This window comes from Lacerta agilis, chromosome 2 (assembly GCF_009819535.1).
Source record: "Lacerta agilis isolate rLacAgi1 chromosome 2, rLacAgi1.pri, whole genome shotgun sequence".
Classification (NCBI taxonomy): domain Eukaryota; kingdom Metazoa; phylum Chordata; class Lepidosauria; order Squamata; family Lacertidae; genus Lacerta; species Lacerta agilis.
The window spans coordinates 117,751,818-117,773,850 of NC_046313.1; the positions used below are offsets into that span (position 1 = coordinate 117,751,818).

Sequence of the window (22,033 nt, forward strand, 5' to 3'; positions counted from 1 at the left end):
CCCTATGCGGTTTGGGACCCTCGTATTTAAGGGACCGCCTCTCCTGGTATGTCCCATGTAGGACCTTAAGGTCCTCAAGTGATAATCTTTTGGAGGTCCCGAGCAACAAAGACGTTAGGTTGGCCTCAACTAGGGCCAGGGCCTTCTCAATATTGGCCCCGACTTGGTGGAACAGCCTATCACGGGAGACCAGGGCCCTGCGGGATTTGGCATCTTTCCGCAGGGCCTGCAAGACGGAGCTGTTCCACCTGGCCTTTGGGTTGGTTTCTGTTTAATATTTATGCTTCATCTTTTATTGGTGGGTTATTTTGAAATTGAGACCTGCAGTTTTAATTGAATTTTAAATTTGTATTTTAATCTGTTATTTTAAATTGATCGTTTTTATGTTTTTTGTTGTGATTTTAATTGATGTTAGCCGCCCTGAGCCCGGTTCTCTGGCTGGGAAGGGCGGGGTATAAATAAAATTATTATTATTATTATTATTATTATTATTATAATTAAATGTCATGCTTAATTTTTGGTCATCATCTGCTCCTTCGTGTTCAGATCAGGCCTGAGTATGATAATGTAGCACTTTGGGATGAAGATGCAGCCCAGAAGCCCAGCACTTGAGGCCAAGATGGAGAAGACCTGCACAGCTACCATGTACTTCCCCTTGGTGCTCAGGTAGGTGGGCACAAAGGACACCCAAACACTGCAGAAAACCAGCATGCTGAAGGTGATCAGCTTGGCTTCATTGAAGGCCCCAGGCAGCTGCCTGGCTAGGAAAGCCACTGTGAAGCAGATGGCAGCCAGCAAGCCCATGTAGCTGAGGGAACCATAAAACATGGCCACAGACCCTTCGTTGCATTGCAGGATGATCTCTCCAGGCTGGGAGTGCATGTCGGATTCTGGGAATGGGGGAGACAGCCCCAGCCATAGGGTGCAGATGACAACTTGGAGACTGGAACAGGAAATGACAATGGAGTTGGCCAAACTTTTCCCCAGCCATTTCCTCACTCTGTTCCCTGGCTTTGAGGCCAGGAAAGCCAACACCACCATAATGGTTTTGGCCAAGACAGAAGAAACAGCAACTGAGAAGATGATGCTGAAGGCCATTTGTCGGAAAAGGCAAGTCACCTTCCTTGGCTGGCCGATGAAGAGAAAAGAGGACAAAAAGGAGAGCAGAAGGGCGATGAGGAGGATGTAGGAGAGGTCTCGGTTGTTGGCTTTGACTAAAGGCGTGTCAAGAAATTTAATGAAGATTCCTAACACAATGCCTGTGGTTAAGGAAAAGAAGAGGGCAAAGGAAATCAGCTGTCTTCCCAAAGATTCTTCATAGGAGAGGAAGTTGGTGACTTTGGGGACACATTGAGTACGGTCCTTGTTTGGATGCTGATTTTCTGGACATTTGGTGCATTTATTGGCATCTGCATAGAGGAAAAGAGACTTCGTGAGATGTAGAATCATAGAATCCTAGAGTTGGAAGAGACCACAAGGGCCATCCAGTCCAACCCCCTGCCAAGCAGGAAACACCATCAAAGCATTCCTGACAGATGGCTGTCAAGACTCTGCTTAAAGACCTCCAGAGAAGGAGACCCCACTACTGTCGAACAGCTCTTACCGCCTCTTCCAGTTAAATTAGACCAGGGAAGAGCAACCTCCAGCCCATGGGTAAAACATGGCCCACTTGGACTGCATGGCACATTTGGCCTGCAAATCCAATTTTGGGAAGTGACCCTTGTGGGATGTAAACACAGAGCAGCCAAACCCAACACTGCTAGAGTGGACATGAAGGTAACTCAGTTCTCCCAGCTTAACTTCCTGTTTACCTGGACTGAGTTACAGGAACCAGAAGTAGGTGTGGTCTTACCTGGGAACAAGATCCCAAAGATCTCTCCTTTTTGCCTCGTCTTTTGAACAAGCAGGATGCTCTCTCTCTGCTTGCAGCTGAGAGAAGCAGAGGTGAAGCCTGTTCCCCTATGGAAACAGCTTGACCACATGTAAATATATTTGTCTAAGCTTATCTGCCTCTTTGAGCCTGTACTGTAACTCATAGATGAATGTACGTAAACTTTTATATCTTATAATCAGTACTTTGTTGTGTTTTTGCTTTTAAGAGGGAAAAGGGGAATATACCAGGAATAGATATATTTCTTATAGAGGCTTCAGCAAGCCTATGCAACCGTTTTCTGCTGTGTTTTAGAAGGGAATGTAACTCTGCTAAGTTTGGAGCTTGCTCACACAAGCTGGGATTGAGATATATAAATAATATATACTCATCCACACTCCTAAACATTCCCAGAACCCTCATGCACACTACACCTGACATCGGACCAACAGCATCCTTGGTGGCCAAACCCCCCCCCTTTTTTGGCCCTTAAGCGCCGTAAGGTTAAAATTGACAGCATTGACATGGGTTTAAATGTATAACCTACTTCTTATTGAAGGCTTAAGTATCATGTTCCTTTAGATGCTTAGATGTTTTAATTTTTGTATGGATAAATCCTTGTTTTCTAACTGACGGTCGAATAAAATTTTGATGATGATGACTACACCTGACATCAGGGTAGGGCTTGAAAGGAACTATTGGGAGCTCAAAGTTTGCTCCCTCATTTTCCATTACTGGGTGGCAGCATGCATTGCTGTAGAAGGGGAAGCCACTTCTCCTTCCCACTGCTGTTCTTTCAACCCTCAAAAACCAGAGGTACAAACCGAAGTGTGTGGCAGTTAGAAAGCCCCTTGTAAACACCACTGAGCTGCATTTTGGGCACCCAAATATCGGACGTTAATGGAACAGTGCTGGGCTGCTTGCAAATAATTTTCAAAAAAAGCCTACACTGCACTCTGAAATGCAATTGGGGCTCTAAAGCACGGCAATTACCTGATGTTTTTATTGCACCAGGTGATTGACAAGTTGTGAGCAGCACCTGGCTGCTAAATTTGGCCTACCCTGCCAAGATTTGGGGAAATTAAGATCTGGCCCACCAGTAAGAAAAGGTTCTAGACACCTGGGTTAGTTAGATCATTGGAATGACTCCGTATACAGGCAGGTTCCAGTGTATTATGGCTAAACCTTAATGTTATGAGTTTGTGGCTGCCAGATACTTAATCCCCAGACCCAGCAAGTATGAAAATCTTAAAAAGCCAGGCTGCTTTCCTCATTAATCGCCTGGGAGATGAACCATTAGAAGAACAAAAGAAGGGTGATGAGCCATTGGGAAAACCAAGGAAAGGGGGCTCTGTGGCAGAGGGCCAAATGGGTGTGCCTCTTCCAGCTCCTAGATAGTTTGAAGAAAAAGCCAGAGTATGAAGACACTTTTGGACCACAATTTCATTCATCCCTGACTACTGGTCCCACTAGCTAGGGATGATGGGAGTTGTAGTCCTAAGTTTGGGAAACACTGCCTTAAACTGATAGAGGCCACAGTGAAATAGCTGGGCCCTCTCATTGGCCTTAGTACTGACTGGGCCCCAGAGCAGAACAATATCACCCCTGAAATCACTGCATGGAAGATGCTTTTTTTTAAAAAGGCCATAGGTTTGGTGAAACCAATATACCCCGACTTATCTTTTCCACTTTCTCTCAACCCACTTAGATAGCCCAGCAACATCAGATTCAAATACGTTTGCTACCTGCAATACTACTGGTAGAAGTTAAAAATCACGGAATAAAATGCTGTAGAGTGGGTCATTAAATCCAGATTCATTCTACATCCTGGAGCGAGTGAGCAAATAAAGGCTTCTTCTCCTGGTGCCAGAAGGACCGCGCAGTTGGCAACAGATTAGCCCTCCTTGGGAAGGCCATTCCATTCATAGGACGTGATAACAGAAAAAGCTACCCCATGCCCAACAAGACGGTGGTGGGAGCTGTAAGCTAGAATCCAATTACAAATGTCTTGCTTGGGCTGGCTCAACTTTTTGCTTCATCCTCTGGAGGAAAGGCCTTGTCCTCTGATGTCCTCTCCTACCTTCCTGAGCGGAGATGGTCCCTTCGGAGCAGGGAGCACAATCGTAGCAGCATGGTGGCTTCCCTTCCTGCACCTTCTTGGCATATCCAGGGCGACAGCTCTCTGTGCATCTCGAACACGGCACATTCTAAGCATAAAGAGGAGGAGGAGCATCGAGGAGAAAGTTTTAGGAGTATTTGTGTCTATGAAATCAGGTCACAGCTTTTGAGAAGAGCACAGTGGGATATTTACTTCTAAAGGTAGGGATTCAATATCTGAGTGTTTGGATTGTGCCTTCACAAGCATTTCTGCCCACCTGATGGAGCAATATCCACTCTCCTGCTCCTGTGAGCTGTTCTATAGGTTGTATTGACCCTTCAGTGTAGATTTTTGGGGATATGTGACCGGTAGGGTTGCTGCCTTTGTTCTGAAAATACAGAATGGTGCGGGACAGGGCAGTTGGGTGGGGGGGGCATTTTTTTTCTTTGCATCTGATGCTGAATGACTTTAAAGCAATCCATTACAATCTATTGCAGCCTGAATGAATGAATGAATGAATGAATGAATGAATGAATGAATGAATTGATTTATTTTGGTCACTGACCAGAAATAACGAGTACCAATTCTAATATTCAACAAACTATTTCTTGGTTAATTAAATCAACAAACACACAAGACGTAACCAGCTGTGCATTCACATAAACAATACTCTTCTATATATTCTTATCACAATATCAAATGTTTACCTTGCACATAAACAACACATAAAGTGCAATAATATAGACGGAAGCCCCACTAGATCAGTTCGTCCATAAAGACCAAATATCTGCTAGTTTCTGTTCCACATATGTTCATAAAGTCCAAATTGGAGCCTACTACAGTTCCACAGAGTTGACAAGGATTTCCGGAATAATACCTTGTTTCGCTCTCATGGGCTTCATCTGTGGTACATGTTCATATGTAGTATGTCAAAGTCATGGAACTTGCCCTCCTGTGCTTCATCAGTTGTACATATTCTAAGTAATATAAATGAATATAATGCCGTAATTCAACATATTTTAACAAATTGAAATTATATAAACAATTGTGGTATAGAAAACATACCATATATGCAGTATCAAGGTACTAGAACATACCGTATTTTTCGCTCCATAAGACACACTTTTTCCCTCCTAGAAATTAAGGGGAAATATCTGTGCGTCTTATGGAGCGAATGGTGGTCCCTGGAGCCCAATTGCTCAGGGGCCAAAAGCAGATAGTGCTTTTTATTTTACAAAGAGAAAAAGGGGTGTTGAAAGGACCCCGCTCAGCAGCTGATCAGCAAGAGATCGGGAAAGAGATAAGAGTCCCGGCTCCCTTTCAGCCCCGCCCTCCATTGTTGAATGTGCTGCAGAGGGAGGTTGTTTGTTTCCCCAGTGACATGTGACTGGCTGATTAGATTATCTGTCTGGAAACTGTAGAAATGGCTCCCTTTCCTTCAGAAGCTGCAGAAATGTGAGTTGAACCCCATAAAAAATGGGGCTTTTCCTCTTTGCTTTTCCTCCTTTGCAAAAGGAGCTTTGCAAAAAAGCTGCAAAACTTTTAGTTGATCCTCAAAAAAACCCCAGGGCTTTTCCTGTTGCAAAAAATGAGGTGTGCCCTATGGTCCAGTGCGCCCTATGGAGCGAAAAATATGGTATAACATAGTGGTTTCGGCAGTGAACAACAACTGTTACAATGTAATATTATATAGACAGTCACAGCATAAATTTTGGTTACAGGTGACAGCAATCTGCAGCTGTAAGGTTTTCTTCTTAAAGTGACCCCTTTAAAACAACTAGTGTAAAACAAACTTTATCCATACACAGGTGTTATACATATAAGCATTAGTAATGACTCATAGAAAGCAACTATAATCAATTTCAGTATTAATACCTGTGGGATGCAAAGAGTCAGATAGAAAAATAAATCCAGTTTCTTTCTGCATAAGAAATTTCTTTGCTTGTTCTACAGGACCGAGATATACCCAAATGATGAAAAATTTCATATCTTCATCTGAATGGGACGCTTGAATAAAATGCTGTACTAAAGCAGCGTCAATTACATTGTTCCTAATCCTAGACCAATGCTCTGATATTCTTACTTTAATAGGTCCAAGAGTATGACCTACATATAACAATCCACAAGGTCATCTAATCACATAAATTAGACGTGGAGTAGAACATGTGGCAAATGCCTGTAAAACAAACTTAAAAGCTTCTTTGTTGGTAAATTACCGTATTTTCTGGCGTATAAGATGACTGGGCGTATAAGACGACCCCCAACTTTTCCAGTTAAAATATAGAGTTTGAGATATACTCGACCACACATTCTCCACCTGGATTATAAGACGACCCCTGACTTTTTTTCCTGGATTAAAAAGTAGTCTTATATGCCAGAATATACAGTATTTTACCTGCAGTGAGTATTTACAGGAGGTACAATGACCACATCTGAAAAAGTCATGTGGAGGATTAGATAGAGTGCGTTGTGTGGGTGTAGATTTTAAATCCGTGTGCACCAGTATATCTCTTAATGATTTTGTGCGATGTTTGGCGATAAGGGGAATCATATCATATCCAGGGATGTCCTTAAGAATATTCTGATGTCACCTTATAATTTTCTCAATTTCAAAAGTCATATGGTTGTACTCTAGAGAAGCATAAATGCTAACATGTGAACAGGATGTAAGAAGAGTCGCCCTTTCCCTTAATTGTGTTTTTTGAACAGCAGTTGTTATTACAGAATTTGGATAGACTCGTTTTAACAAAGATGCAGAAAGTATTTTTGAATAGGCTTGAAAGTCCTGCGGGTCCGATGAATTTTGTTTTAATCTTAGGAAGTGACCTAGAGGAAGATTGTCACAGAGGTGTTTGGGATTATTTGAACTATAATGTAACAAAGAATTTCTATCCGTACTTTCCTTATAAGGACGGACTTTAATTCTAGATTGATCCACATAAATTTCTAGGTCTAAAAAAGGTAGGGAGTGTGGACACGATGTTCCTTCAAAAATCAAATATGGACTTAACTATTTATCCAAAGGTTAAACGATTCAAAAATATCCTCAGATAATATAAATATCAAATCATCAATGTATCGGCCGTAAAACAAAACATATGCACTATATGGATTATTATGCACAATGTGTTCCAAATCAAAATTCGTCATAAAGATATTGGCTACACTAGAAGCACATTTGGAGCCCATGGCTACACCTTGTTTCTGAATGAAATACTTCGAACCATACCTGAAAAAATTATTACCGTAGATAGGACCAAATATAAAATCTCCATTATAAAACGCACCGGTGGAGATAATTGATTGTGATCAACCAGCAGTTCTTGAATTAGTGGTTTTAGGTCTACCTGGTGGTGGAAACAAATTTTTGTGTATTTTTGGAAGTGTATAGAATAGAATCATAGAATCATAGAGTTGGAAGAGACCACAAGGGCCATCCAGTCCAACCCCCTGCCAAGCAGGAAACACCATCAAAGCATTCCTGACAGATGGCTGTGAAGCCTCTGCTTAAAGACCTCCAAAGAAGGAGAATATAGGTATTCTGGTGTAGTCTGGACAACAAAATTCTGCTAAGCATTCATCTATGTAGCCCAAGGATAAGGCTTCATTTAGAATCACTTGTAGTTTATTTTTCACTGGTGTAGTGGGGTCACCAGGTATGGGCATATAAAAATCTAAATTACTTAATTGTTTCTCTGCTTCCCTTATATAGTCAATCTTATTCATCAGTACAATGGCTCCCCCTTTATCTGCTGGTTTGATAACTAAATTCCTATCAGCAGTAAATTCGTCCAAGATTAGTAAATCTTGCTTACTTAAATTATACTGTATGTGACTCTTTTGCTTCTTTTCTCTAATATTTAAATCTTGGTGTACTAAATTTTGAAATATTCTGATGAGGTGATTGTGAGACACCGGAATAAAGGTAGATTTATGTTTAAAAGGTTCCGGTGACCAAGGTGTATTACCAAAAAAATCCCATAATTTAATCTGACGAATTAATTTGAATAAATCAATCTTGGTTTTAAATGCAGAATACTTAGGTGTAGGAACAAAACCTAAACCTAAATTTAATACTCGAAATTCCTCTGGTTTTAATACCCTATCAGATAGATTAACCACTAGAGTAGTATCATGGTGTTCTGAGATTACTTCCTTCGGTAAGGATGTCTAGTGCGCCATTTGGAAAAAGACTGGTACGTATGACCAGATCTAAGCCTATGTTCTCTGTCTTCATCCAATCCATTGATACTGGATAAACTGGAATGCTCATAATCAGTAGGAGTGGTCGAAAGTGGGGGTGTTTCAGATTTCTGGAAATCCTTGTCAACTCTGTAGAACTGTAGTAGGCTCCAATTTGGACTTTATGAACATATGTGGAACAGAAACTAGCAGATACTTGGTCTTTATGAATGAACCGATCTATTGGCACTTCCATCTATATTATTGTACTTTATGTGTTGTTTATGTGCAAGATGAACATTTGATATTGTGATAAGAATATATAGAAGAGTATTGTTAATGTGAATGCACAGCCAGTTACGTCTTGTGTGTTTGTCGAATATATTTCACGTAACGTTTTGCAAGTTGGTTAATTAAATGACACAAATAATTTTGCCCACCTTGTTAAAGCAGAAGGGCCATGCAGTTTCTTCTGGGTTGATGGTGAACTTTAGATCTGAAGACCTTTTCAGACAATAGACGCCATAGGGAATAACATAATTTCTCATACCTTGTTAAACAGCTTGGGCCACACAATTGCTTCTGGGTTAATGGTGAATTTCAGATTTGAGGACTTCTGTCTCTTTACGCTTCCAATTTTCACTCTAGCAGAGGAGTTATTGGGAAACAGCACCCAATTCACAATATCAAAGTCAATGGCCACTGCCCCATTCTCATCTAAGTATTGTCCAGCATCTGAAGTATTTGAAGATAGCTGCACTTCTTTCAAGAAAGGATGAAGCTAATATGACAGGGGAAACGCCAGCATTTAGTTAGTATTCTTACGTGTTCCTGCAAAATGGCCTGGGATCATGCTCATGTGTTAAAGGGTGCCTTATAAATTTGTAGCAATAAATAAAATGCTATGCTTGACTCTGGATGCAGAAAGGGTTCAGCAGGGGAGAGCATCTGCTCTGGATGCAGAAGATATTAGCTTCATTTCCCAATGGCATCTCTGAGTAGTGCTGGGAAAGATTCCCTAGGTAAAATAATGATCTAACTCAGTGTAAGGCAGCTTATTGAATTGCTATCGTGTTAATTCTAGACAATGAATTATAGTTTGCAAAAAGAAAATGGTGTACCTGCCATGGCTGTAGCCTTGGAAGTTCAACAATGTCACCTCCACCCACCATCCACCTCTGCTTGGATCCAGATGTATATGCTATGTCTAAGGCCTGAGCCACAGCTTGAACACTATAGTAATTGATGTAGCTATCCTGTGACAGGATTCTTTCAATCTCCTCCTGGGGTGGCATCTCCAGATTCTCCCTCTCCCTGCATCTTTCCCAACCCCTCACGAACAATACATGCTTTGAATATGAACAATCAAATCCTTTCCACCAAGTAGGAGAATACACTGGTTCATAGTAGTCATATTTTGTCCTTTTTTTGGACTTCATTACAAAGGACAAAGAACCATGGGCATACCGGAAGGCTTCAGTCTCATATGACAAGATTTTATTTGGAAGCGCTGTTGTTATCCAGACTTTCCCTCCAGTTTGTATCCTTTCAAGGAAGGACTGTACCTCCATGATTATAAAAAGTCCATCTTGGTAGTCTGCATAGTAAACAAGGACATTGACTTGCCTCCACGTGGCAGGTGGTTCATGGGGTATCCACAGCCAGGTTTGTAGTACTACTTTTTTTGAGAAGGCAACACAAATCCCGTTGCTGGTCATCAGAGGGGTCAAGGTCCTCAGGAACATTTCTCCATTATCATTGTCTGGAGCAAAGAGGCCGACCCATGTCCATCTGAAATGCAGGAGGAGTTGGACCATCCCGTGGTACTGAGTTTCTTTATTGGGGGCCATTCGATAGACAAAAGGGGACTGGACTTTATCCTTAAGAACAAAGCCATAACTGAGCTGGTGAGGAAAGGTAATTTAAGGAATTTAATTTTACAGAATTTAACTTTCTGGCTCAAAAACAGCTTTGTCAGCAAACACCTTTTTTGCGAGCTCATGCTTAAATCTTTTAGGTGGCTATCCTTTGTTAGAGTGCTTTGACCTGCACACTTCTGCCTTGCACTCCTCATCAGAGTCAGAAATCACCCTTTTCTTTAATGATAATGACCCCATTTTAAATAAAGGTTTCTCCTCATTATCTGAAACATCAGAATGCCTAGAAGTGTCTCTAGTGCTCAGAAACTCTGTCTCAGAATCACTATCATCGTTGTCGTCGTTGTTGTCATCATCATCATCAGATTATGAATCCTGTTCTGACTCCTGCTTTGAGTCAGGGTAGCACTGGAAAATTCCAGCATTTCCCCACTTAGCATTGTGTTCCACACTTCTGGTCAATCTCACAGTTTGTGTATCTGACATCAATACACGATAAGCACCCTTCTTGTAGTCAATAAACCTCCCATGCATCCCTCTTTTGTTTAATTTTGCATTCTGGGGAATGTGCACCCACATATTTGAACCAAAAATCCTCAAATGTTTAACAGGTGGGTTTTTGTTGTACAACTTCTCAAAAGGTGAGCAGCCTATGGCGGAACTTAAACTCCTGTTGTGCACATAATTAAAATAGTTCAGAGCCTCTGCCCAAAATTCATCTCCCATGTTGGCATCTTGCAGCAATGTTTTGAAACCTTGCTGTAGCATCTGATTAGCACTTTCAAAAATCCCATTCTGCCATGGAGAATTATGCTCAACACCTTTGCTGGTAAAAAAAATATATCAAATTCTGCTGAACAGAATCCCCCACCTTGGTCAGGAAAGAAACATGTTTCTTGGGTATTGTGCACATTGTTCAGCCAGGCGCAGATGAACAGTTCATCTCTGAGAGACCGCAAATAGTACATGTGAGCTTCCAGGTCACCATCTGGCAAAAGCTCTGCTCAACACAGTTTCTTGAAAAACACTATCGATGACCTGATCTCTCTGTGCAAATGAATATTCTCCAAAGCTGTCCATACCACTTTGGCAGACCACTTACCCCTGATGCTCACCAACTGCTGATCAAACACAGCCAAGATAATTAACGCTCTTGCCTTTTCATCAGCATTATTCCAGACTCGGCTTACAGGACTCATAGAATCATAGAGTTGGAAGAGACCACAAGGGCCATCCAGTCCAACCCCCTGCCAAGCAGGAAACACCATCAAAGCATTCCTGACAGATGGCTGTGAAGCCTCTGCTTAAAGACCTCCAAAGAAGGAGACTCCACCACACTCCTTGGTAGCAAATTCCACTGTCCAACAGCTCTTACTGTCAGGAAGTTCTTCCTAATGTTTAGGTGGAATCTTCTTTCTTGTAGCTTGAATCCATTGCTCCGTGTCCGCTTCTCTGGAGCAACAGAAAACAACCTTTCTCCCTCCTCTATATGACATCCTTTTATATATTTGAACATGGCTATTATATCAGGGGGGCGGTCCTCTAAGATGACATGCCAAACTTGCTCTTTCATGAGATAAGCCTTTAATTTTCTTGCTGAGATTGCTCATGAGAAAAACGACCTATTTGATATTATTGTTGTTGCTTTAAGTCCACATACAGTATGAAATTGATTAAGTCCCCTGCTTACATGTGTTTGCAGAGAAATGAAAGAGGTGGTATAACATAACGGCAATTATATGTTACAAGAGTTATATAATTTTGTTAAGCAGACAGAAAAATGAATGACATAGTTTTTCATGGAACATCAACTGCTGGAGAAATGAAAACAGCTGCAGGTGACAAATACAAGGCAAAATGAAAAATGTATATCTGTTAAATTCAAAGGTTATGACACCCATGTGAATATATACAATATCTCTCCAGGATTTCAGGCAAGATATGTTCTCAATGTTACCTTGATATTTTGAGATGTTTACTTTTTCCTATGTACACATACATGCACTGCTAAGTTTACCTCCCTGTCAGCCCATTTCATTGGTGAATAGCACAATAAAATCGGGGAAGGGCCATAGCTCCATGGCAACCTTAGGCATAATTTGCTTGTTTACGAGGTGGCAAATGTTGTTGGGTGTGCTTGACATGAACCCAGTTCTTACCTGTGGGATCTTGTAGGTGCCTGACATGCTTGCAATGTGTGTGGAGATGTCGGATTCACCACCTTCAATAATGGCTAGAAGGTTTCTCCATCTTCCACACTTGTAGTTTGGAATGTTGATTTTCCCACCAGCAAGGAGGTCTGTCAGGGCATCAGAAGTTGTTCTTCCATCAAAATAGGTATCATAGATGCTGTAGCCCAGAGTGATGTTAGGTAAAAGCCTGGGGTTATGATTGATCTCCTGAATGGCAAGCGAGAAAGAAAGAAAGTGCCAGTTCCTTCCATTGATCCATCTGTCAAATAAAATGCATCACATAGTCATCCCTGAACCAGTGAAAAGGAAAGTCACATTTCCCCCATATGCATCAAAGCAAATATGAAATGAGACCAGTAAGTATGGCGAAGTGGGACATAGGTCTACCAGTACCCAGGTCTGCAGCACTTTTTTTTTTTTTTGCAAAAGAGGAGGATGGAGGGAAAACCAGAAATCAGCCCTTTATTGTTTACCGCCAAGATCAGTGGTTAGCAGCTGCCACTGTATCAAATGACCTCTCTAGGCATTGTGTATCTCACAAAAAAATGTTTATCAAATAATGGTTTGCATGTTTGTAATGGGCGTGTGAGAAGAGCAACCCTTGATGCGGCCAAGATGAACTGCCCTGAGATCTTTTGATGAAGGGCAGTATATAAATTTAATAATAAATAATACTAATAAGCAGAGACATCACTTTACCGACAAAGGTCCGTATAGTTAAAGCTATGGTTTTCCCAGTAGTGATGTATGGAAGTGAGAGCTGGACCATCAAGAAGGCTGATCGCTGAAGAATTGATGCTTTTGAATTATGGTGCTGGAGGAGACTCTTGAGAGTCCCATGGACTGCAAAAAGATCAAACCTATCCATCCTTAAAGAAATCAGCCCTGAGTCCTCACTGGAAGGACAGATCCTGAAGCTGAGGCTCCAATACTTTGGCCACCTCATGAGAAGAGAAGACTCCCTGGAAAAGACCCTGATGTTGGGCAAGATGGAGGGCACAAGGAGAAGGGGACGACAGAGGAAGCTACCAACATGAGTCTGACCAAACTGTGGGAGGCAGTGGTAAACAGGAGTGCCTGGCGTGCTCTGGTCCATGGGGTCACGAAGTGTCAGACACGACTAAATGACTAAACAACAGCAACAATACTAATAAATAAAAGAAGTCTTAGGGATATGGGGCTCTGCTGAGCACAAGATAAAAATTTCTCTGAGTCATACTCGCTGGACTGCATTTCCTTAAGCATAGTAGTCATTTACATTTTGCAATTGCGTGTATTTTGTCGTGCCAGGTGGAGAAAGAAATGAGCTGCTCCCCCTTGAAAATGGTTCTCTCCACCTGCCACCTAATTTTAATGTCTAGGAACATGGTCTGAGCATTCAACCTTCCCCAATGTTCCACGGGAGACAAATAAGGGAATGAATGTTATTTTGGTTACTGCAGAAAAGCTACAACTCAAGCACACCTCACAGCATTTGCTACCTTATAGAAAACAAGTTATGCTTTGTAGAGCCTCACTCAATTTATTACTTAATTTAAGACACACCACACACACACACACACACACACACACACACACTGAAACACATAAAAGAGTGGCTGGGGAGACCTAGCCAGATGGGCAGGGTACAAATAAATTGTTATTATTATTATTATTATTATTATTATTATTATTATTATTATTCCAGTTACAGGTGGGTAGCCGTGTTGGTCTGCCATAGTCGAAACAAAATAGAAAATTCTTTTCAGTAGCACCTTAGAGACCAACTGTGTTTGTTCTTGGTATGAGCTTTCGTGCATGCACACGAAAGCTCATACCAAGAACAAACACAGTTGGTCTCTAAGGTGCTACTGAAAAGAATTTTGAGTGTATCTGAAGAAGTGTGCATGCACACGAAAGCTCATACCAAGAACAAACACAGTTGGTCTCTAAGGTGCTACTGAAAAGAATTTTCTATTTTTTTAAATTATTATTATTATTAGACATACAGAAATCTTGCAATCACTCAATGAATGAATGAATGACTGAATGAATGAATGAGGGCATTCTTGTTTAGACCTTCCAAGAAAACACCGCCTAGCTTCAGTCATCTACATATCACAGGTTTGCAAGAAAAGAGAGTGTTTGTTGCTTTCGTTTAAAACTATACTCCAGATTTTTCAGTTGTATTTGATCCCACTGAATGAGATATTGCCTCAGTCATGATGCCCACAAGAAAAAGGGAACAAAGGAAAAAACAACCCCAGAATAAGGGGTAGCAATTTACATACAATGTTACAAAGTTACTAAAGAAGATTAGAAATGAACTTAGAAGAGAGGATGTGAGGAGGTCCCAATATAATGTGATGAATATGAAAAAGATAGTTAGATTTTTTTGTCTTTTTGTAGTTTTTTGTTTGTTGTTTTGTATTGTTTGTTTTATTGGAAAATCTAATAAATTTCTTTTTAAAAAAGCAATTTACCAGGAGTACCAGAAAGCAGGTGCCAGGGAGTTGGTAGGAAGCAGAATCAATACATCACTACTTACGACTCAAGACATCACTACTTACGACTCAAGATGGCTTAAGGGGGTTCTGGAAAAGGTGAAGGGATATTGACCTCCAATGAATCTTGGAGATATGACTCCACTTATGAGGTGGTCTCCTGGCCTATAAAAATTATTTGCGCCATTTTGATCCCTAACCAGATTCAGTGGGCATTTTGCCCTCTGCTGAATCCTGCAAATTGCAAGAGGCAGCAAGAGAATGAGTGTTGCCATTCTGGGTCTTCCTGCTACACTTCCCTTGCAATTGTTCTTCCCAGCTCCATTAGTAGTTAATTGGAAGACGACCCAAATACTTGCAAGACAGTTCCCAGCTTCAGGGCTAAAGACAAAGGACCATAGTTCAGTGGTAAAGCATCTGTTTCACACCAGAAGGTGCCAAGTTCAATCTCTGCTCACTGTTCCAGGTAGGACTGAGGAGCTGCTGCCTGCCAGTATTGAGCTAGAAGGCAGCTTCCTATTAAGAGTCACACAGACTTCTCTCCCCCACCTCTTCACCTGTCAGATACCCTGGTCCCAGAGACTCTGTGTCATGCAACATATTTTACGCATTGAACTTTTCTGGCACAATGGAATAAATAAACCCCAGGCACACTTGATTGTGATGTTTACCTTAATGTTCCCAAAGGCAATATTTGAATGGTGTGTGAGGGCATCCCTCAGACTCCGGGAAAAATAAGAGTAGATCGCTGTGGTTCTGATAATTGTAAGGGGGGAGATTTCCCCTGAGACCTTATGGGAGCAGGTGCCAAGCAGGAGAAAAATATGTTTACAGTGGTACCTTGGTTCTCAAACTTAATCCGTTCCAAAACCAATGCGTTCCAAAATCAAGGCATGTTTTCCCATAGAGTGTAATGCAAAACTGATTAAATGCATTCCAAACTTTTAAAAACAACCCCTAAAACAGCAATTTAACACAGATTTTACTATCTAACAAGACCATAAAATGAAAGCAATAAACAATGTACTGCAGTTACTCAATCAATCAATCAGTAGCTGAACTGGGTTCCACACAGTCACAAAAACAAAAAAGAAGCCGCAAAACCAGACAGACCTCAGCGTAACACTCAAAACGGAAGTGTGGCACTCAAAATGGAAGTGTAACACTCAAGACGGAGCATGTTCGGCTTCCCAAAAACGTTTGCAAACCGGAACACTTACTTCTGGGTTTGCAGTGTTTGGGTTCCAAGTTGTTTGAGAACCAAGGCGTTTGAGAACCAAGGTACCACTGCACTCCCTTTGAGGCTGGTGGGCTCTCCTTCACTGCAGGTTTCTAAGTGAATGGTCATCTGTCATGGGTGCTTTAGTCAAGGTTCCTACTGTTAGGGCGCCAACAAGTTGGCGTGCTGAAGTGCAGCAGTCAGACAGATAAGCCGAGGTCGAACAGTCCGAGTCAGAAGCCAGTTGAAGTCAGGTATCAGCACGGGGTCAGGAAAAGCCAAAGTCAGGAACAGTCCAAGTCAGGAGCCAGCCAAGTCAGTCAGGAACAAGCCAGGAGCCAGGAACAAGCCAAGGGTCAGGAACAAGCCAGGAGCCAGGAACGAGCCAGGAACAGAACGAGCGAGAGCAACCACGCACTCAGCATAGCAGTTGCAGGTGCTAGCGAAGGGAGCAGCCAGCCTTTCTTAAGTAGCTGGCCTGTAACCACGTCTCTTACGAGTTGCAGCTGCCTCTAATTGTTCCCTGCGTCTCTCAGCTCTACGCTCTACAGCTGAGAAGGGAGGAGGGGAAGGGCCCTGCCTGTTTCTCTCCTCACAAGGGCCTGATTCTGGCTCGACTTCTTCCTCCTCCTGTTCTGGTCTTTCCCCCTCTCCATCTGAATCTTCCTCTTCCGAAGAGTGCCTCCACCAGTCTTCTCCAGGTATGAACTCCTCCATTTCCCCAGGTTCTTCCGTGGGTGCAGCCTCGCCAGGGGGGAGCTTGCCACCATTCCTCCTCATCTGGCTCAACCCTGACACCTACATTGCAGGGGGTTGGACTAGATGACCCTCGGGATCCTTTCGAACACCACAATTCTATGATTCTGTGATTCTATGAAGTACTCCTTGCGGCAGTGTAGGCAATGAAAGATGTCCCAAAGGAATCTAGTAAGCAAAGAGGACCTGATTTCTAGAGGACTCTCACCACATGTAATTCAGAGCTAAATCTCAGCATTCTGCCTAGCCCATATTCAGATAAGGAATTCATGTTTAGAATCAGAACATGAGTTTATATCGCTGTCACACCAAATTCAGCTCCTAGTCACCCTCAGTGTTTACTCATCAAAGCATCCTAATTTCAGGATAGTGTGGCAGATAATCTTTTTTGTTGTGAAAGATTTTAATTTTACACACACATTCCTTAATATTATGGTCCAAAGACCCACAAAAGCAGTTTTGAAAGCAAAATACAGCAGGAATACAGAGAAAACTTCCCAAGGCAGTCACTATGTTTTATCCAGAGCATGTTGATTTCTAATTCTTAATACATCCAAGATTTTTTTTTTTTGCCATTCCCAGGGTAATATCATTTGTCTTATCTTCTAGAATAGACTTGAGATAGAAGGTTTCAGAATTTCCAGGTAAATTTACCAAGAAGGGTTTAATTAATTGATACCAGGCTTGTTTATACAGATCACAGTGTAGTAAGATATGCTTCATACAATTGACAGCCTGAGAACATAAGCAGAGTCTATTCAGATACAGTACTGTATATTCTGGCGTATAAGACTACTTTTTAATCCAGGAAAATCTTCTCAAAAGTCGGGGGTCGTCTTATACGCCGGGTGGAGAATCTGTGGTCGAGTATATCTCAAACTCTATATTTTAACTGGAAATGTTGGGGGTCGTCTTATACGCCCAGTCGTCTTATAGGCCGGAAAATACGGTAAGTTATACTGGTCAGTCTGCTGCTTAGAACTTCACATGGAAATACATTTAATCTGGTTTAGGAAAACAGTTGATGATAATTGGTTACCGATAAAGACCCTGGTGTTGGGAAAGATGGAGGGCACAAGGAGAAGGGGACGACAGAGGATGAGATGATTGGACAGTGTTCTCGAAGCGACTGGCATGAGTTTGGCCAAACTGCGGGAGGCAGTGGAGGATAGGCGTACCTGGCGTGCTCTGGTCCATGGGGTCACGAAGAGTCGGACACGACTGAACAACAACAAAATTTGTAAGACACAAGGGTAATTGATATACTTTATTTTCATGATTTTTTTTATTTTCATTTAGTATCACTACTCTAACATGTTTATTTTAATTAAACTGAGATGTCTGGCTGCAGACAGCTCCTACCAGCTATAATTTGGATTCTTGCTTTGTGAAGGGATTGCCAGCTATAAGCACCATACAAGAAGACACCGGAAATGGGTTATACAAGAGATTTATTGTAAGAATCAGAGTCCCTAAAACCAAGAAGAAATCTGGACCTAAGGGCAACAGAGATCAAGATAAACTGAAGCATGCAAAGCAGCAAAGATGCTTCCAGAGAATGGGACTTTTACCCAGAGCCAACATTTTCTGAAGAGGAGACAACCGCTTGGTCTAGAACAATCTGGTTTCATAATTTCAATTTGCCTATGTCACGCCCCACAATACAAGCTCTCTCAATATGTTACACAGCTCCACCTCCCATCACTCCTCATCCTTGACCACAACAGCAGCTGGGATACAGTTGATTCAGATGGCTGCTTAAAGTTTGCCATTTGATCTAGCATGAAACATTTCCCGCCTCCTTCCAGTAGAATTAAACCAAAGAATGATTCATCTTTGAGACATGCTGCAGGAAAAGGATCTGCTTTTTAGTTTACATCTATTGCCCAGTCTGAGGAGCCAGGTCACGGTAAACAGCTTTAAAGGGTCAGAGAGTGGAGAACTGCAGTAGAAATGTAGGGTTTCATTCCTGTTTAAATGGAGGAAATGTTCTTTCACTTCTGTGACAGCCATTGGAACCTGCATTTTTATAATGGGATATAATGTATGGCAGTGTTTGCAAGGTGAGCAGAGGAGAGGGAGACTACTTTAGCATTTAGTAGGTGGGGACAGGCAAACAGTAGAGCAGGCAAATCTCTGTCTGATTGGCTGGACGTTCCAATTCAGTTAAGCAGTGAACAATCAGTTCAGCGAGGGATGGACAACAAGGAATTGCTTGAAGAAAGGAGGAGTGGAAATCATTGTCTGGCGTAAGGGATTAACTTAATGGTACAGAAACTGACCATAGTCACTGCTGTGTCACCAGTAGGTTCATCTGGTTCCTCTAACATATATATATATATAAAACCCTAAATGAACCAGCTTAAATATCTACTGTCACTAGCGGTAGACAAATCCCATGTCCAAGCCTAAGAAACATGCTATTACAGGGTTTTTTGAAGCATTCTTTGGAGACGGTGGCAGCAAATAAATAAAAGAAAGAGGCATGTGTGTGTAGTAACAAATGAGGTGAAGGCAACAGAGAATGCTGACAATGATCCTGGTGAGCTTTACATTGCAGTAGGAGTAAAGCACTTGCACACACATACAGAACTAATTCTAAAGTCTACTGGCACCTTCTGGAGAACAATAGGCCTAGGTTCTAGAGAAACAAACAAACAAACAAACAAACTCACTCTCCACTATGAGCTGTGGTCAAGTCAAGATTCTAGTGGGGGATTTTCCCATATCCCCAGTGCTCAGAATCCAAACCCATGTTTAATTTTTTGATCTCAGATGCTCCTTCATATTCAGATCAGGCCTCAATATAATAATGTAGCACTTGGGAATGAAGATGCAGCCCAGAAGCCCAGCACTGGAGGCCAAGATAGAGAAGATCTGCACGGCTACCATGTACTTCCCCTTGGTGCTCAGATAGGTGGGCACAAAGGACACCCAAACACTGCAGAAGACCAGCATGCTGAAGGTAATCGGCTTGGCTTCATTGAAGGCCCCAGGCAGCTTCCTGGCCAGGAAAGCCACTGTGAAGCAGATGGCAGCCAGGAAGCCCATGTAGCCGAGGGCAACATAAAACATGGCAACAGAGCCTTCATTGCATTGCAGGATGATCTCTCCAGGTTCGGACTGCATGTTTGAGTCTGGGAATGGGGGAGAGAACCCGAGCCAGATGGTGCAGATGAGAACTTGGACACTGGAGCAGGAAATGACAACAGAGTGCGCCAAACCCTTCCCCAGCCATCTCCTCACTCTGTTCCCTGGCTTAGCGGCCAGGAAGGCAAGAACCACAGTGATGGTTTTTGCCAAGACAGAAGAGACAGCAACTGAGAAGATGATGCTAAAGGCCACTTGTCGCATAAGGCAGGTTGCTTTTGTAGGTTGTCCAATGAAGAGGAAGGAGGACAAAAAGGAGAGCAGGAGAAAGATGAGGAGGATGTAGGACAGGTCTCGGTTGTTGGCTTTGACGATGGGAGTGTTCCTGGATTTAACGAAGACTCCAAGCACAATGCCTGTGATTAAGGACAAGAAGAGGGCAGAAGAAGCCAGGAGGATCCCCAAAAATTCTTCATAGGATAAGAAGGTGATTAATTTAGGGACACATCGAAGGCGGTCCTCATTTGGATGCTGATCTTCTGGACATTTGATACATTCATCTGCATCTGCATAGAGAAAATGAGAATCCTAACTTGTTACATTTGTGGTGAAAGGTGGGCCCATAGGAGAGGTCAGGAAAGGCAATTGTGTTGTTGGGAAGGAGGAAGTCAAAATGGGGTGCCCTTACAAGTATCAACTTGAGCCAGGCTGAAATATTTGCCCCCATCTTCCCTTTGAGGGCTCTTTCCCCTGTCGTGCTGTCCTACCTTCCTGTGTTGAGATTGTGCCTTCTGAGCACAGAGAACAATCGTAGCAGCAATGTGGCCTCCCTTCCTGAACGTTCTTGGCATATCCAGGCTGACAGCTCTCTGTGCATCTTGAGCGAGGAATTGTCTAGGCATGAACAGAAGGCATATCTGTTTTAATGGCCTAAAGGTCCTGTTTTGTGGAAATTATTATTATTTTTCTTTTGCAGAGCAGAGCTTTTCGTCAGGGAAACAAACCTCTGTGATGTTTCAACTTATTTAACATCCCTGCCTCATTTTTGTATACAGTGGTGCCCCGCTAGACGGAAAAGTCTATGGGGCTGCCTCGCAAGACGAATTTATTTTCGTCCCCCCCCCCCGTCTAGCGAAAACCGCGGTTTACATTGCCGCTTTGCTAGAGGGAAAAACCACTAGACGAAAATTTTCGCAGAACGAATAATTTTCGTCTAGCGGGGCACCACTGTACAAGGTAGCATGAAAAATACAATAAACAATAACCGAATATAGAAATAAATAAATCCCAGCATCTCAGATCCATGCAAACAGCTATAATAAAACACTCCTATGACGCGGGTGGCACTGTGGGTTAAACCACTGAGCCTAGGGCTTGCCGATCAGAAGGTCAGCGGTTCGAATCCCTGCAATGGGTTGAACTCCTGTTGCTCAGTCCCTGCTCCTGCCAACCTAGCAGTTCGAAAGCATGTCAAAAGTGCAAGTAGATAAATAGGTGCCGCTCCGGCGGGAAGGTAAACGGCGTTTCCGTGCGCTGCTCTTGTTTGCCAGAAGCGGCTTAGTCATGCTGGCCACCTGACCCAGAAGCTGTACACTGTCTCCCTTGGCCAACAAAGCAAGATGCGCGCCACAACCCCAGAGTCGTCCACGACTGGACCTAATGGTCCCTTTACCTTTTATAACCAGCAGCAATAACAAAAGTCCTCAGATTGCTGCCATTGTATCTGCTGCTTGGTGTTTTTTTATATATATATAAATGTGTATTCAACTACACAGACCACCTTGACGTCCACTGTTTTCATTCTGTTTTCTTGATCTACCAAACAGATGGAGCAGAATTTACTGCACTCCAGTCTTACCCAACCTGTTGCCCCTCAGATATATTTGCCCAATGCTGACTGAGGCAGATGGTAGTTGTAGTCCACAATATCTGGAGGGTACCAAGTTTGGGAAATATGTTCTGCTCTGCTTTGGAAAGTCTCTGTATTCACTGTAAAATCTTATGCATGCTTAATCAAGAACAGGCTCCATTAAGCTCAATGAAACTGAGCTCCAGAGATTGCTGAGCTCAATGAGACTGAGCTCCATAAGATTGCAGTTAAAGTCTTATATGTTCTAGTCATCAAGCTGTCAGAGCTTGGCAGATGTCACAGGTAATAAAATGACGCATATAATTTCTCCTACCTTCTTAAACGGCTTGGGCCACACAATTGCTTCCGGGTTAATGGTGAACTTTGGATCTGAGGATGTCTGTCTCTCTATGGTCC

General features: G+C 42.4%; 2 protein-coding genes across 2 annotated transcripts; both read right to left on the minus strand.

Annotated features, from left to right (window-relative positions):
• Positions 1-510: 510 nt before the first annotated feature.
• Positions 511-12,213, minus strand: LOC117042588 (vomeronasal type-2 receptor 26-like). The gene is made up of 4 exons (XM_033142126.1): positions 12,187-12,213; positions 8,701-8,931; positions 3,951-4,077; positions 511-1,409 (listed from the first exon to the last, which is right to left on the minus strand). Exons 1-4 carry the CDS (start codon positions 12,211-12,213, stop codon positions 511-513), a joined length of 1,284 nt encoding a protein of 427 aa, XP_032998017.1.
• A 5,499-nt stretch (positions 12,214-17,712) lies between these two features.
• LOC117042590 (vomeronasal type-2 receptor 26-like) lies at positions 17,713-20,799 on the minus strand. Its single transcript, XM_033142127.1, has 3 exons — positions 20,772-20,799; positions 19,630-20,333; positions 17,713-17,727 (listed from the first exon to the last, which is right to left on the minus strand). The coding sequence occupies exons 1-3, from the start codon at positions 20,797-20,799 to the stop codon at positions 17,713-17,715; spliced, it is 747 nt and encodes a 248-aa protein (XP_032998018.1).
• Positions 20,800-22,033: the final 1,234 nt, after the last annotated feature.